Consider the following 17,935-nt stretch of genomic DNA (forward strand, 5'->3'; position numbering starts at 1 on the left):
TGACCAGTGAATGAAATGCAATGACTGAAATGAATAACTGAATGAAATGATCACTGCAGGAGTTTTTGTTTTCAAATGTTTTCAAATATTGAAAGTTATAAGGAAGGGATGGGCGGTGATTGAATGAATAGCTCCAAATGAGCTCGTATCCTTTAAATGATTGAACGTTTACTTCTTGAATGCCTTGACACTATTTATTACTGTACAAAATGTGTGAAATTATTAAATACAATATTTTTTGTGATTTGATTGGTGTTTTATTTGGATGCTTGTTTGGGAACTTCACTGGGTGTAAACTCATCCCATTAGTTTATTTGTCTTACAGGAGTTGAGGTCCAGAGCGGATAAGTTTGAACTAACGTGTATTGATCCTCTTGCACAGGTACTTTTGGTAGACAGATTGTATTTTTGATCTTTGATAGTATATCTTACGTTTCACTTTTGGGTTGTAATTAAACTTGAACTATTTGTTGAATTGTAGAACTCTGATGTTAATTTGGAGGCTTGAGCTGTTATTTTGAGAATTTATTGAAGTGAATGTTGTGAATCCTGGCGAGAGTTAGGCAGATGGTCAGCCAAACCCTTGGGTACACCCTAAGGGGAGGTGAGGTCGTCACACTCTCAATTCTCAAAATCAATATTATCCTTTACTTATTCAAATTCTATTAATTAAAAAAATACAAATTCCATTAATTTCAATCACATTCATTCATAACTAAATCAATATCACTTTGACTTATCCAAAAAAAAAAAAGAACTTACTTAACTAATAAATTCATATTTTACCAGCGTATAATATCAAATTATTAGCTTATCTTATCAAATAACACCCAAACTATATCAAATTTTACCAAAAAAAATATCTACTGTCAATTAATTTTCCGACAACCTTCCCATTGTTTTATATCCTTTCCATAAACTTTTGCACTACATCAATACACATTCTCTCATCCTAACTATCCGAATTACCATAATATCATCACCCTAAAATACATAAACCTCCAACACCCAAGCTATAGTGAATTATGCCGCTTTCAATGTAATTCTCCACCTGACTATTACCTTTAAAAAAAACAATAACTATTCCTTTATTTTAAATAACATTTATTAAATTGAAACCGATATTATCTTTCAAATCTTCAAATCATATTAATTTTAAAAGACATAACACAAACACATCAATTTTAGTAATATTTGTTCAGAAATAAATTAATCTAATATATCACTCCTTCGTCCATTATTCCAACTCCATTATCATACAAAACACTCTAAACCTACATTATTATATAAAACTTACATTGCCCTAAAATACAACCCAAAATAGTCAACAATGGGAACCCTGTGGTAGCCATGGGGCACCAAGCCTAGTAGTGTAACTAACCCAAAATTAAATGCATACCAGTGTGCTTTCAGGCCTTATATGACACAAGGTCTCAATTAGACTACGAAGGATAAAACCCCAAATCAAGCAGTCACCATTAAATTCTGCACCAGCGTAACAGATCAATTTTCGAACGAGGAGTTCGCGTACATTCAATTACTAATCATTAGCTGAAACATGACAAAATTCCATGAGGAAGACGCTTTCAAAGCTTGAATAGCTATTGAATTTCTAGACACTTGATTGCATCTGGTTTTTATTCGGTAAGTTAATTGGTTTGAGAAAATGGTTTGAGGAAGACGCTTTGAAAGCTTGAATAGCTATTGAATTTCTAGGCACTTGATTGCATCTGGTTTTTATTCGGTAAGTTACTTGGTTTGAGAAAATGCTTGGCGGCTTTACATTAGATTGACTTGCCTCAACTGACTTCTGATCCAGGTAGTCATTTGTTGCATTGCGCACCAGATAAAAGTGTGCGCTACAAAATCCCAGCCAAAAGGCCAAAGTCGTAAATTTTTGTAAGGAAAATGATGATAAAGAAACCACATAACACATTAAATATTTACAGGCAGGGCTGCTTTGATGGCGTTGACATACGTTCGCAGCTGTATTCATGGGATGAATTCCTATTGACACGTTCAGCTTACCAACTTCTCACGATTTAAGCAACACAGAGACCAATATCGTGTGATCTTATTGTCTCGCATACAACTCATACCTCACTCTTGTCCCTGACGAAGTGGGACTTGAATTTGTATTCCATGTTCTCAAGGTTTTATACACAGGTTTACTGGTTATGGATTGGGTGAACCATCGGAAACTCTGCCAATATGATAAATGATGATCTCTCAGCCTCTCTTAGATATTGCACAGTGCCATTCATGATCTTGACAAGCTTCTGGCTGATATATAGGCCCAGACCTTCCCTAGATACACTCTGGCTATGGTAAAACATCTCTTGAATTAACTCTTCAGGGACCCCAGGTGCAGGATGAGTTATTCTGTCATGAAAGGAGAAGTCATTGCACTTTTAATGAAAATGGTAAAGCAATTAAAACGAAGTTCTTACTACAAATTGTAAAGGACTGGAGAGTAGATCTAATAATCATCTCATGAAGACATTGTTGAAGTCAAGAAGGCACCAGTCTATGCCAATTGCAACTTTTCATGAGTCTTAATACAATGGTGTAGATTCTTTTGCACTACTATTACATGCACATGACAGAATTTCACAGACACAAATAGACCTCACCGGACACTGATTAATTCACACCTTCTGTGCAAAGCATAAAAATGCTGATTCACGTCAATAATCGTTTCCTTAATTCCTAATTTTTGGTGGATCTTATAGGTTTTCCATGATCACTTACCCAACCAACATGGAAACCTGAGGTTAAAATGATATATCAGTTCTCGAAATTACTGTACAGGAAATTTTTGCAGTTTCAAAAATCTGTATTTGTTGTTATGAATTGTACAAAGTGTCGGCTCTCAAAAACACCACAAAGACTGTTTTTCATTTCCTAGATTAGCCTGAAGGAAATTCAACACCACAAAGACATTCCTTAGCTGAATAACAATCAGAATATACGCAAGTTGAAGTATCACAGCAATTGAAAGCAATCTTCAATCTCTCTTACCGTCAGTGTCATGTCAAATTCCATTTGCTGAAATCAATAGAAAGACACAGATAAAGGCAAAACAGACATACCTAAATTCAATGTGAACAACATGTATCTTTGTCCCAATACACTCCTTTCTTGATACAACTTTGAACAGAACCAAAGATCCTTCAAATGCTGGAGTAAAAAAGAGTGCAGTTGCCAGGAAGGCTGAAAGAACTTGTTGAAGCCTCAGGGTATCACCATAAAGATACATAGATGATACCTCAGCAGGTAAATCAGAAACAACTTGCACCTGCTGCTCACGACTGAAAACCATCACTTGATTTACAACTGCTTTCAGAGCTTCTCCAAGATTAAATTCACCAGAATTCATTTCCATATAGCTGAAAATGGATTTCAAAAGGATCGAGATCAGCCAAGAAAACTATCGATGAACTCATCAAACAGAGCTTTGCACTTAGTGAAGTCCAGTTAGTTTGACATAAACAATAATGAAATTGATGTAAAAGCACAAGATTCAGGGAACTGGTGGTTAAAGCACATAACCTATAATGATTAATCTAAGGTTGATGATGAAGAGAGTTGACTAAATTTCCAACAGTCAAAGCCACAAGTAGAAACGTTTTTTCATTTCCATCCTTTGTAGCCAAGAGGACCATCATAATAGGTGATTTACTTAGCTAGAATGGGTTATTGATCACTTGCATCAACAAATCCAACAGAAAGACAATCCGTATACATTAGAATGCTCATTACATGCTGCAAGTACTAAAAGAAACATTTCAGAATCAATAATAAGTTAACTATACTTAATTTCTTGCCAATATACCCTTCTTCAAACTAAGGTCTTCAACACTTATCAGATGCAATTATCTCCTACAATATTTAAACACGTATTATTCATGCATACACTCACATAGAATGTACAATGTCATCTGTAATTGTAAGTGATCAACCTTCCACTGCACCAATAAACCTTTGGTGAGCTGTCAAAATTCTACACCTATTCCAATTATAGCAGAGATTAAGTTTTTAGTCCCAGGTGCTCCCTTTCCTGCCAGTTCAATTGTTCAACTTTGGGTCTACAGTAATCAGCATTGAAGCAGCATCCAACATTGTAGTCATTGAGTTTATCATAAGGCTGGTGGAAGGAAACAATATAACACATGATCGTTGAAAAGAACAGGAGTAATATTGGGGATCAAAAGGTTGCTAAACAAGCAACATGAAAGCTACCAAAGTTTAAAGCATCCTGCTAAACATTAAGTTTCATCAAATAACACCTCCATATCAATTTCTTCCACATCAATGCTGCATATGCCGTCAAATATCTTAATAGCCAAAAGCTAGTATGATAACTCAGACAGCTAGATGTGCTCCTTTCTCCACTGCTACAGGTATGGCTGAGATTTCGCTGGTACCAGACTCTGTTTGGAACCTTTGTTCAGGAAGCACAACTCAAAGCACTGTGGAAGTGCATCTTACCCAAATGATGCAGGTAGCAGTAACTCTTGCCAACTCATAATCCACACAGTTCCCCTATTATTCAGAATCTTTTAGTTGAATAATGGAGATCGCAATAACTCCTGCCAACTCATAATCCACGTAATCCCCCCATTATCCAGACCCATTATTCAGAATCTTTTAGTTGAAATTGTCCACGTTAACCAGACATAAAGAACCAGAAAACCCCTAGCTTTCAAGGGTATTTTCACACATTCAAAAGAGTCCTTCAACTCTGTCACATTGAAACGAATAACAACCAACTTAAATACGAAGGCGCTCTTGCAAAAACATTGAGATATAAAATAGATGCATTTATATTCATTTAGTCATCTGTTCACATTTTCTTCGAAAAGAGAAGACAGGAGCAAGAATAGTACATTGTCCTACTCTGGCGCTTGCTCTAAAACCAAACGCATTCAAAATACATATGCAATTCTAATGCTACAACCTAGTTGGTCAGCTGCTGCATATCCAGTGTTGGCATATTATCCCACTGCTAGTCTACACACAAAGGAATCAAAGAATCTAGCTATAGTAAATGAAATAAACTTAGAACAACAACAAATAGCACAAAATGAACAGGTCATGTGACCTTATTTCCAATACAAAAACTTTAAAATGTTAATAGCTATCATGCTAATATTCACATGCATGTCTCTATATGTATTCATTCTTAAGAGTTATAACACAGTTAGCTTTCCAATCTCACCAAATGTCATAATTTACTTCTGCTGACCAAAAAGTAGCTTGTTTCATGTTAAATGTTGCTTCACTACTCTCCTCTTTATTAAAATGTAAACCTTTACCTATCTTCATCCATCCACAACATGCTTTCAATTTATCAGCTTTCTCAATAATCACTTGTCATAATTAACATTAGAAAAGCAGCAAAAAATGAGAACAGGCTCCTTAATTCGACTTATGTAGCTCATCCAGATGTAAAGATATAATGCATCAAGAGTGAACAATGAATAGTTGAGACAAATGCATACCATTCCTCAATACTTTCAACATCGGAGTCATCAACAATCTTTCCTAATTGTTCTAAGCATAATGTCTGAGTCTTCAACAGTTGCTTCTGTTCTTTGCTTAAATCAGAAGATTCCATCAAGTGCTGGACAAACTTAATCCCATTCAATGGGCTTTTAATTTCACGGCGAACATAAGCCAACTTTGTTAGCGTATTTGCTGCAGCCTGCTCGGATATCTTTTGAACCTGCATTGCATATTGAAGTTCAGGACTTGCAACATGCAGAAAGCATAAAACCCCTATAATCCTACCCTCTGCATCTGCTCTTTTGTTAGCTGAAACAAAGGCTTCAACATATTTACCATGCTTATCAAAGAAGCCAAACAATAATTTATCTGTATTCTGCCCAGCAATTACACCATTCAATAATATCCTAAGCTTGGTCAATGTGTCTCGGTCTTTAACCCTGCAGCCAAAGTTACTGACAGTAAAGACCTCCCCCACAAGCATTTGGTCAATGGCATCTTCCCTTTTGACACCCGATAGTTTCTGCATTGCATCATTCCATTCCATGCATTGGCCATGCTCATCCATCATGAAGATGGGAGGAATCAGTGCTGATGGATTCCGCATAATTCCCACATAATCACCTTGGATTCTGGTATATTTGTCCATAATCAACCTCTGTCCAGTAATATCTTGCCCCACAAAACAAACTCCGACAATGTTCTCCTTTACATCTCGACTACAACAGGCATTTGTGACCAAGATAACAGGACCATTCTTTTCCTCAAGACCAAATGTTTTAAGTTTTATTTCAACATTTTTCTCTTCTCTTCCTGCCATTAGAATGTTACATTTTCATCAAGTTGAACAGCAGGAAAATTAAAATACAAGTGGAAACCAAATAAATAAAACAAAGAGATGGCATCGAATGCTAACAAGTTGGGTGACTTTAGCTTGTTACAAGCAGAAAGAACTTTACCATCCAACCTGTTAAAATTGAAAACTTGATACAAGCTATACAACCTCAACTCTTTAGCCAAAACATTACACATGCAATTTTTGAATTCTATTACAGTGATCATCCCATATGTTTCAAGTGATAGTGAGTACATGTATATTTACTATTAGTCCCAAGTTAAATCAACTCTAACCTTGAAAGCAAAATTACCATCTTCCTACAAGTTCATAGATTCCCTCTCTCTCTCTCTCTCTCTCTCTCTCTGGAAAGTAGCCTTTTGGTGAGTTTTCTGAGAATTTTACTCCATGAAATGCAGGAAAGAAAAATAATCTCTCTCTCCCTCTCTCCCTCTTCCTCTCTCCATATTGCGTAGCTTCTCGGTGGATTTTCTGTAAATTTACTCCAATGGCAGAAATGACAAATAAGAAAAACTGCCCGTCCCCCCCCCCCCTCTCTGTGGTACATGTTGTATCTTTTAGCAGATTTTCTGCAAATGTTAAACCATCACAAGGCATAAAAGGCAAATAAGAAAAACATGCAAGCTATGACACAATTGCAGATATTACTTTTTCTTTCTTTATGGCTCCTTGTGCTTTGCTTTCAATGCAATAACAGGAATAGCACTAAAAACACATCTCCCACAAGAATAAAAACATTGACTACTAAGTTGATATTATGATTTCTCCCTACTTGATTTAAATTACAATCAATTAGATGCCACAGCATGCTACTGATGCACAGGTCAAGAATACCAATGTATCAGACCATATAACCAGCAAAAAGTGAAGTTCAACAAAATCATGCGCTGCATCTATGGACAAAAGAAAAATTAAAAAAAAAGCTGGTGTTACCTTGCAAAGCCAAGGAGAGCATGTTTTTTACCACCTCAACTGAATCATCTGCAACCAGATCAAGCAAGGGCATACCAATAGCTTTCTGTAAAACCAGGCCGGTAAGTTCAATTATCTTCTTGTTCCACCCATTGATATCACCATATGCATCAACAGCAAATATAGGTATGGATGCTGTCTCAATAAGGCGAACCATTTCATTTGTCACAATACGCAGTTCATCAACTCTTCCTATACTGTTTTCAACTGCTGGAACATTAACAATCAGTTTCGAATTATCAACAATCTCATCTTGCAAGGACCCTCTTAATATCAACTGCAAGGAATGGATGGCATCCATTTCAACATCCTCCCAGGGCACGCTCCGCCTCTTAACCACCTCAAGAAAGGCCTTAAATGATGATCTCGGATGCAACTTCCTTCCATCATCTTTGTCACCAGGGTCATGTTTTGCTCCACCCCATTTAATCTCCTTTGCTGTATGAGAACGAAACCAAAAGAGAAAATCCTTTGAGGTAATTTTTATAGCAGCCATTCCGCATACTGCATCACCAAGGATGGATGCACCTGGATAACCAGCTTCCATTAGGCTATCAGTACTTAACCCTGTGCTCTGACCATGGTATTCAAGTAACCACTCAGTAATATCTTTAATCTGAAGCTCTGTTGGGGTAATTCCAAGTAACCAAAATTTATTCTGGTAGTAAAGTGCAGCTCCATCACATTTCACAAGATCCATCACATTTGGTGATTGAGTAACTATTCCAAGTGGAGCATCTCTCAATAGCATGTCACAAAGCACAGTTTGAGTCCGCAAAATATGTTTCTCCCTCAGTTGAGCTGCCAACTCCACCTCCTTATTGATCTGAACACTGAATACCTGAACCAAGAACTCGCATGCATACCTTAACGGAAACGGAACAAACCTAGGGCTAGTGTGATGGCAAACCACCAAGCCCCACAATTTTCTTCCCTTCTGCTGATCACTATCCATCTCATCATCTTCCTCGTTGATAGTCACTGACATCACCAAGGAAGCAATAGTACCCATGTTTGCCATATACTGAGCATGACACCCATGAGGAGATCGTAGAGTAGATCCACAAAGACTTAGTGGTTGAACCAAACTCTCGTCCTGAATTACTTTAACAGGTTGGGCCAAACAATCACATATCATCCTAACCTTGTTTTTCATGAAGAGAAATCTTGAAGCTTGTGGTATATCAGTAGCAGGGTAATGCAAGCCAAGATATGGTTCCAAGTCAGCCCTGCGGCACTCAGCAACAACTTCTCCATGCTCATCCTCATGAAATTTATAAACCATAACCCGATCATAGCCAGTCAAATCACTCACCTCCCTGACTAGCACATCGCACAACAATGATATATTCCCATTAGGCAAAGATTGTAATCTTGAAATGGCTTTAGCTGCTAGCTTATATGACTTTAATGCTCCAGCAGCTGTTACTGGTACATCAGCTGGATTCACAGGTTCCAAGTCTATAACTAGTCCAACATCAATCCGATGTAGAATTGCATAAAAGGGCTTACCGGAACTTCTGCAATGAACCAGTATTGGATTAAGCAGGCTAATTTCCCCAAAGTTGGCAGCTTTTTGGAGTGCAGCAGCACCGGAAGATCGGAATAGCATGCGAACATCGGTACCAAAAGTCAGAGCTTCTTTTTGTTCAATGCTTGGAACTGCATGTGGTGCCAAGTCCAGCATTTCTGGAGCATTTTCAGTATATGCCAAGACAGTAAACTTCTCCTCATCGACAGCAATCATACAGCCAAAAGGTTGAATAAGGCTTCCTCTCTGCATCTTCTGCAGATAAGCTGATACAGTTGAAGAAGGGACATTGCTGGTGGAGCTGGAAACATTAACTGAGCTAGAATAATCGAATTGTCTTTCAGACTCTTCAAAGTCCACGTGGAGTTTAGCATCAATTGGGGTCTGAGCAACCACTCTAGCACCATGTCTTGACCTAGCAGAGCTACTCCTAGAACAATTCGTCTTATTTGTCGTTGATCTCGAAGACATCCCTCAAATCTCAAATCTCCTACCCGCACCTAGAATTTTTTTCCTTTTCCCTCCTCTCTTCTACTCACTATTCATCATGCACTCTCCAAACAATAAACCCTTTTCGCCATTCAAATAAATCCTATACTTGTGAATTGAAAAAAAGTTTATATTCCTTATAAAGTGGAAAGCCCAGAAAATATCACCTCAGAATCAATTAGTGCTTGCACTATATACAAAAACCAGAATAAAGCTCTTATAAAATTCTATCCTTATTGAAGAGAATCTATCAAGAGGAAGATACTCCTTCAAAAGACAGGAAAGAGAAAGAAAAAAGAAAAATCATACATGTGCAGAACCTTTTCTATATATTCCAGAAATCCATAAGACCACTCAAGGTACTTTACTGAAAGGTCCACCGCTTTTTAGATTCTCCCATAATTACAAGAAAGTCGCAGAACGAAAAGCAGGGGTGCCTGCAAGAATATTCAAAGACCATCAAATCAGATTACTAAAAAAGAAGCCAAACAGCACAGAAATCACTTGAGTAAAGCCGGATTCCATTATTGTTTTCTAAAATTTTATGACTGAAAAAGAAAATAGAGTAGGATACTTTATCGCATCACCAAAGTGTACAGCAACCGCAATTAAGTACTGATACAAAGTTAAAGAAAACAGTAAAGATAGACATGGAAGGGAGGGAGGGTCATGGGATGGGACAAATTTACCATGCCACCGAAGATGGAGAGTTGGCCAGCCAGCCCTTGCTAGCGCACTGGAACTGGTATTTGCCAGATGAACTTCCCCCGCAACTAAGACTCCGTTTGATAACACTGAATCTGAATTCTGAACTCTGAATTCTGAATACTGAAATAATTAATTTGCTGAATTTTAAGCACTGAAAAGAGATATATAAATGTCTGAATTTTAATGTTGAATCTATTTATACTGTTTGATAAATATTCATAACTTAATGCTTAATAAGCTAAATTGTACAATTTTGCCCTTCAATTACATTTCTCAATCTTGCATGTGCTTGGTTTAAAGCGTTCTTCTTTTGATCTTGGACGAGAAGCATTTCGAAAATCAGACAACCAATATCTAATATTTCGATATGGTGTCATAAAGCCACGTGTGTGTGGATAAGCTGCATCACATAAATAATATTTATCTGCATAAAAAAAAATATTAAAATATAAATGTTTGTGTATGAAAATTACTGCAAAAAAATATTATTGTTAAAAAAAATTTTTGAATAGAGAATATCAGGTTGTTTTGTTTAATTAAATAAGGATTTTGAATAGGGAATATTAGGTTATTTAATTAAATAAGGATTTTAAATGTAATTAATAAACAGGGATATATTTGGTAGATAAGATAAAATAGTTGAAGTAAATCTCTTGACTCTTATCAAATTAAGCATTCAGCTACGATTCTTGTGCTGAAAAAAATACATACAAATTCAGTACCACTTAATAAGTTCAGCAAGTGAATTTTTATTTATCAAATACCCACAACATCTGAATGTCTGAATGAATTCAATTTCAGCACTTTTTTATGTTATTAAACAGGCACTAAGACGTGATGATGATGACGATGATAATTACTGCTTTCCAAGTAATGAGTATTTAATTTACCAAAATGGGCATCTTTTTTCTAATAGGGATGAGTTGAGCAAATAAATTTAGTGAAAGCCGATACTAACCTCGTCGAGAAAACATTTTAGGCCTAGTTGACAAACAACTAATGTTGGATATCAGATTTTAACTCTTGATTTTAAGAAAAGTATTTTTTTTTTCCGATATTGTCACCTGCTTTCTGTATTTCTTTATTTTAGATTTTTTTTGGGGCAAAAAAAGAGGTGAAAAACAAAAGCAAGTCTTACAATACCGTGCATGTTGATTGTGGACTAATTATTTATGGGGACAAATATAAGATCAAAATTTTAAAACAATTACCAAAAAAATACTTACTCTATTCAAGTAGAAGAAAAGTTATTTGAGAAATTGGAATACAAGTGTAGTAAAGAAAGCTAAATGTCACTTTCCCATATATAATACATATTTGGTTAGCAAGGAAAAACTAAAAGAAGTGCAGGAGTTATGAAAGTTTAAGGGATGTGATTCAAGTCATGCAAGAAAATGTAGGAAATTTAGAAAATTTTCCAACTTTCCTGCTCACGAAACATGCACAAAAAGAAAAAAAAAATAAACATTCAAGTTCATTAATGCAACATACAAAGGCAATTTGGCCATTAATTGGTCAAATGAGTTTTTCCATTACTTTTCTTTTTGACACCCATGCATTCTTTTAAGAGTAAACCTTATATACAAATAAGTTATTTTGAGAAATATAAATTGCAAAAATTCTCAAAAATTAACTATACAAAGTCAACTTTTACAAAATCAAAGGCAATAGAGGTATCATCACATCAACTATTAAATTCTCACTTATTTATGTTGTTCCAAATATAACATCTTTGTCCCAGGTCCTGATGGGTTTTGGGGTCGCTCTTGCTATTGGTATCAATGGTGTTGGGCTGGGTTATTTGTTTTGGAAAGGTGGCAACCATTGTGTTCAGAGTTTGTGATGTAAGACTATTAGTGTTGGTTTTAGAGGTACCAATTGAGGTTTTTAGGTTGTTCAGAAGCTTGGTGTGGTGTTTCAAATGGTAGTTATAGTTCATTGGGTCGAAGTATTCAGATAAAGATTATAGTTGAAATCAATAGAATTTAGGGATTAAGTTGAGTGTTTCCTTCATTCGGTAAACTTTTTGGATTGCAATCAATATTGTAGCAGATATGGCTAAATGGATGTTGATGTGGAGGTCATAGGTAAATTGGTTTTTTCTTTTTTGGTTAATATATAATTCTAACAAAGGTGTATTTTATGATGTTTGCAGATAGATCTAGTCTATTTGGTGTCTATTTTGTTACTTAAACTCTAAAAGTAAGAGAGGTTATTGTAATTTTTTAAACTTGAGGGAAGCCAAATGAAATTGTCAAAACCTCAAAGGAGGCTTCTAAAATTATCTCCAAAAAGAAATATAGACCTGCTGCAACAAATTTAAGAGATTGGATTTCGGCAACGTTAATTACTTGTGGGAGTCTCACCTTTAAGTTTCTTGGTCAAGAAGTTCAATTTGGCAGTAAGGAAAGGAAAAGGAAAATCCAAAGTAGTCATGGACTCTTGGTTCCAGTAGGTGCTGTGGATTAAAAGATAGACTATTCATTTAGTGAAAGTTTTCTAATCTTTCACTTGCAAACAAAGAAAATCTCCACGAGGAGGACAAGGGAAAGACTCACTGAGGCAAAGCAAGAAAGTGGAAGTAGTTGGGCTGAAGAAATAGAAAACAGGAAAGGGTGTAGCAGGAAAAGACATAACTACTCATCAAAAAGTTATTCTTACTAACAAAGAGAACAAGGAAGAGATAAACTTAACCATAATTCTATCAGCTCCAGTGCTGGAAGTCATGAAGCTAGTTGGGCAACAGGCACCCAACAAAGGAGCAAGGAGGGGTGGCATCGTTTGATTGTAGGCCCCTAAACTTATGTGGGAAAAGGAAAGAGCAGAATATTTGGATCCTGGAGAAAAGCAAAAAATAGGAAGAGGAAATCTCTGTAACATGTTTACTACACAAGACATACAAGACAAAGATCAACCTTGCCATATCGCTAAAGAGATGTCTTGATACGAACCCGCCCGGAGGTATAAACTCGTATCGCACGTAACCCCGGATCTAGACGAAGGAAATCAAGTTGGTTTTGCGAAGTAATACTCGATCCTCTAACTTTATGATGCGAACCTCGAATTTAATCTCAACCCACAACCACTCGAGTAAGTGAAATGATGTTACGAGTAGAAGAATGCCACAACCAATGTGTGTACTTGATTGATAAGTTCGATGAATACTTGCGAGCAATTCTCAAGTATTCAAAAGGAACTCTCTTAGACAAGAGAAAAAGTGTAAAACACTCAATTTCTGATTTATTGATTGAATCAAGAAAACGTTGAAGGTGTGGGCTATTTATAGCCTTACATAGACACAAAACCTAAGGTGATATGGAATTGGTCTAGAACTCCTAATGTGATTTGTAATCACTTATTCCCTAAAACTAAGGAACAAATTTGGCCCTTTGGAAGCCTCAACTTGGCCGAACCTATGAAAGCAACTAACAACTAAATAAAGCAAGGTAATTCACCATTAAGCCCTTGCTTTAAGCAATACTACAAATGACTCACTAAACAGAAAATTGACACTTTAAACTTCGGATGAAGCTCCCAACTCCTCTTCATTTGATTCAACGACTTGAACTAAGGTGTAACGAGTTGTTTCGGCCTTCTCAAGCTCATGAGTGGCATTTGCAAGGTCTACTCCATCATGTATGGTGCGAACTAGTGCTTGCATGGACTCTTTGAGCTTCTTGGCACGTGCCCTTGTCATTGGACAACTTAACTCCATTTGGCCCACCCTCGAAGAGTCATGGTCAGCTGTCCCTCGATCTTGCATCATGTCTAATACGAACCTCGTCGAAGATGAAACCCGTATTCACATACCTCAGATCTAGACGACTAATACCAAAGGTTTGGCAGCGAAAAACTTGACCCTAATTAACCCTAGAAGTCACGAACAATATTGATACTATTTCAACTCGTAACCAATCGAATTAACGAACCAAATTTGTAGGGTAGAGGAACGCCACAATCAAGATGGATACTTGATTGATAAGTTCGATTGAATACTCTCGAGAATCTCAAGTATTCAAGAAAGGCTCTCTTGTAGAGAGAAAGTGAATAAACTTACATAAGTTTTATAAAATTCTCATTCCTGCAAAACATTGGAGAAGACTAGGCTATTTATAGCCTTACAATGATTCAAAACCCTAATGCTATTTGGACTTGGTAACCCTTAACTAAGAAGGCAGGTTTCGTCCCTCAACAAGAGGACTAAGCTGGCCATCTTTAACACCTAATTTAACTAACTAAATGACTAACCAAACATCTAAAATCTCGGCCCTTCATGAAGTCAAAGTTGGCCGGTTTATTACTGAACATAAACGACACAAATGAGCAAGGGAAGAATGACAATGAAGACCTTATTCAACAAGAGTTTAAACAAATAACTAAACTAGCTCTCAAAGTATGATTTAACTTGCACGATTTAACTTGGTTCTAATGCTTCATAGATTGAGAAGGTAGCCAGGTCATCTTGTTTGCATCATCAAACTTTCTGCCAAACGTGAAAAATCGAAAGCCAGTGTGCTTTCTCCTTCATTAGACATGGCCTTTGATCTTAAACCTGCAAGAAAGGGTTAATATAAAACAGAAAATTTTATCTCACCACTTCCTCACGTGTATCACTCACCCTCGTGTATCGCTCAAGTGTGTTAAACACTCTAATGTTCTCATCAATCACTTTTCAAGTCATTTGATTACCTCTCTTGAAGAAATCATAATTTTCTCAAGGAGATTCAATCAAGCTTTTCACCAATTTATCACACAAGAGGGTGGTGTATGAGGGCTGAAGATTTGAGGTATGATGAAGGACTATAAGGACTCAAAAGGGACTCTAAAACACGCTGAATTTCCCAGAATTATTTGCTAGAAAGACAACTAACGAATTTGGAAGGAAGAGACTTGACACTAGGCACTATTAGGAAACTAGTGATTCAACTTAGGAAACTTTATAGACTCTTGGACTCCAAGGCTGATTTGGACTCTCTTTGTGACCATTTAGATGTTGTTAACAGCTTGGAATGACACCCTACAACTCAAGTTACGTGGCTGGACAGATTCCAACTACCAAAACATGAACAAGAAAAAAAATGGCAGAATCTTTGTGAACCCTAGAATTTACTCTACCCCATTTGCACCTTGGCTGGAATTGGAAAGTTCAAACAAAGGTTTCTTGGGTTTGTTTTTGGAAGGTAGCTGTTTTTTCTGGTTTCTCACTTGTGCAAGGTTAACAATTTGAATTTGGGTAGTTTGAGTGCAACTAGGATCTGTTTTGCAAACCAAAGTCGGCTTGGATTACCAAATCAGGTTGCCTTCTTGTGCTATTGATCGAATCCTTGTTTCCTTTTTCTTTCTTTGCGTTTCCTTTTTTTTCATGCAAACAACAAGTTTTTTTTTGTTTTTCTTTTCAGATCAAACACTCAAGATCACGAAGTTCAAGCAACCACAATCAAGAAAGCAAGAATTTCAGTAGCCGCAACTTGTTCGAGAAGTAAAAATTAGGGTTCAAGATTTGAAAAGTTGGTTTCTAGATTTTCAAGAACCCAATAAGTTCAAGGTTTATTGCTGGAATTTAGTCCAAGAACTCAAGAAATTCAAGAATTTATCCAGAATTCAAGAGTTTTCAAACATTTTTCCCAAGAAGCAACAAGGTCAGCCATGGATTCACACAAAACTAGTAAAACAGCCACCAAAACTAACGACTAGGTTTGTTTGTCTGTTTGTTTTTTTTTTTTTTTTTTGGACTCTAAAACGATTCCAAGACTCACAAAATAGGAGAACAAGACTCCAACAAGATCAAGAATCACGATACAAACAAGAATGAGAATTTGGACAGCAAGTAAGAATACAAATAGCAAAGGAAGAAAACGCAGACAGCAAGGAATAGCAAGAAACTCTAGCGACTCAAATTTTTTTTTTTTTGACACAAGAATCTGAATTGGAAAAACAAGAAGATTTGACTCAAACACAAGAGAAAAAAAAGGATATAACTTGGTAGTTGTCAACTAGATCTGATTACCAGATGATACAAACCCCATCGAAGACAAAACCCGTATTCACATGCCCAGGATCTAGACGACTAATTAATACCGAAGGTTTGGCAGCGGAAAGCTTGACCCTAATTAACCCTAGAAGTCACGAACAATATTGATACTATCTCAACCCGTAACCAATCGAATTAATAAATCAAATTTGTAAGGTAGAGGAACACTACAATCAAGGTGGATACTTGATAGATAAGTTCGATTGAATACTCTCGAGAATCTCAAGTATTCAAGAAAGGCTCTTTCGGAGAGAGAAAGTGAATAAACTCACATAATTTTTATAAAATTCTCATTACCCCAAAACATTGGAAAAGACTAGGCTATTTATAGCCTTACAATGACTCAAAACCCTAATGTTATTTGGACTTGGTAACCCTTAACTAAGAAGGCAGGTTTCGTCCCTCAACAAGAGGACTAAGCTGGCCTTCTTTAACACCTAATTTGTGACGACTTGAAAATTTGCTTATATTTTCTTATAATTTTCTCTTATTTTGAATAATTTATTTTATAATTCCTTTACTACTAATTTACTCCCTTATTAGTTGTAATAAATAATAGAATCGAAAGTTTTACTTTTACTTTTATAGTTAGAGTAAATTAGGATTTTCATGCACTTTGGTCGTGTGATCACTTGGTGAGGCATGTATATTAAATTTGGTGGATAAAAGTGAGTATTAGGTAAGAGGAAGTGTGTGATTAGAAGTGCTAATAATAAATTAGTGAATCATAAGTTAAAACACAAGTACGAGAGAGTTAAGGAAAATAGGCTTGAACCAACGTGCACCGTTTGTTACCGATTAAGTACATCACTTAACCACTACTTTTTTTACCCTAATCTCCTTATTTTCATTTCATCTAATCAGCCCTAAATTAAACCCTAAACCAGCCAAAATCTTTGACCAAGGAAAAGGTGAGAAAAGAAAAAAAAAAAAAAAAGCAAGGTTGCCAAGTGTTGGCAATCAAAGGAAAGTTTGACCAAGCCAAATTCTTCCTTCTTATCTTTCATTTTGGCTAACATTCCCTCATTATTTCTTCATGGCGGTCAAACTTAGGCAGAGAAAAAAACAAGAGAAGAAACCTCCAACTACAACCTTGATTTGCCTTGTGAGAACCCGAAAATTTTCTTATTTTCTAGCCATTATTTTAATTTCATGCATACATTTTCTATAATTTCCTTTATTATATTAATTTTATAGCTATTTTTATAAGGGAATTAAGTTTTTTAGACATTTTTCCGGTATATATTAGTTCATGTGACATTAGTAGTATATATTGGACGTGAGACCCACTAATGCGGTAAGTGCGATAAATTTTTGACAACTAGTTGGAGTTTTGTGTTAAGAGATATTATTTTACAAGGTGCTAGGAGATAATTAGAGGTTATCTAGATAGATTAACCATTGATAGACTAGAGGATGAGATTAAACATTAAAGGTGCCAAGTGTCACGACCCGATTAGAAGTTGGGACTTGACCAAAGGTTTCTTAACTTCCCTAAACCCAATTTTGACCAAATTTCCTCTCATTTTTCCTTTGTCTTGGCTGAAACTTGAGGAGCAAAATAAGGAGAGAAACTTTCATCTTCCACTTCAATTTTTTGCTCAAATCTTGAGTTCCAACCGATTAAATTGCAAACCACTCCATAAAAGTGCTAACTAAGGAGATTTCAAGTTGTAGGTGGAGTGATTTTGGAAGGGAAAGCACTAAGCTTCTAGCTTTCTTGGAGGAACAAGGTAACCTTGGCTAGAATTTCCCTCTACTTCAATTAATTGTCAATTAGTAGTTTAGAGTTGGGAGTTTTGGAGTTTTATGGGAAAATTTCATGGAGAAAGTGGTGACT

General features: G+C 36.2%; 1 protein-coding gene across 3 annotated transcripts; it reads right to left on the reverse strand.

The window, feature by feature from the left end:
- Nucleotides 1–1,894: 1,894 nt before the first annotated feature.
- LOC113690322 (phytochrome C-like) lies at nucleotides 1,895–10,182 on the reverse strand. 3 transcript variants are annotated; one of them, XM_027208168.2, is made up of 5 exons: nucleotides 10,046–10,182; nucleotides 7,298–9,793; nucleotides 5,505–6,321; nucleotides 3,093–3,389; nucleotides 1,895–2,382 (listed from the first exon to the last, which is right to left on the reverse strand). In XM_027208168.2, exons 2-5 carry the CDS (start codon nucleotides 9,336–9,338, stop codon nucleotides 2,169–2,171), a joined length of 3,369 nt encoding a protein of 1,122 aa, XP_027063969.1. In that variant the 5' UTR covers nucleotides 9,339–9,793; nucleotides 10,046–10,182; the 3' UTR covers nucleotides 1,895–2,168. The 3 variants fall into 3 exon arrangements, 2 of the variants coding, with proteins under 2 accessions (XP_027063969.1, XP_071906840.1); XM_072050739.1 differs by having other exon boundaries at nucleotides 9,931–10,055; XR_011815035.1 differs by lacking the exon at nucleotides 1,895–2,382 and adding an exon at nucleotides 3,923–4,744 and having other exon boundaries at nucleotides 3,201–3,389.
- Between the last annotated feature and the right edge of the window lie 7,753 nt (nucleotides 10,183–17,935).

This window comes from Coffea arabica, chromosome 5c, assembly GCF_036785885.1.
Source record: "Coffea arabica cultivar ET-39 chromosome 5c, Coffea Arabica ET-39 HiFi, whole genome shotgun sequence".
Taxonomy (NCBI): Eukaryota; Viridiplantae; Streptophyta; class Magnoliopsida; order Gentianales; family Rubiaceae; genus Coffea; species Coffea arabica.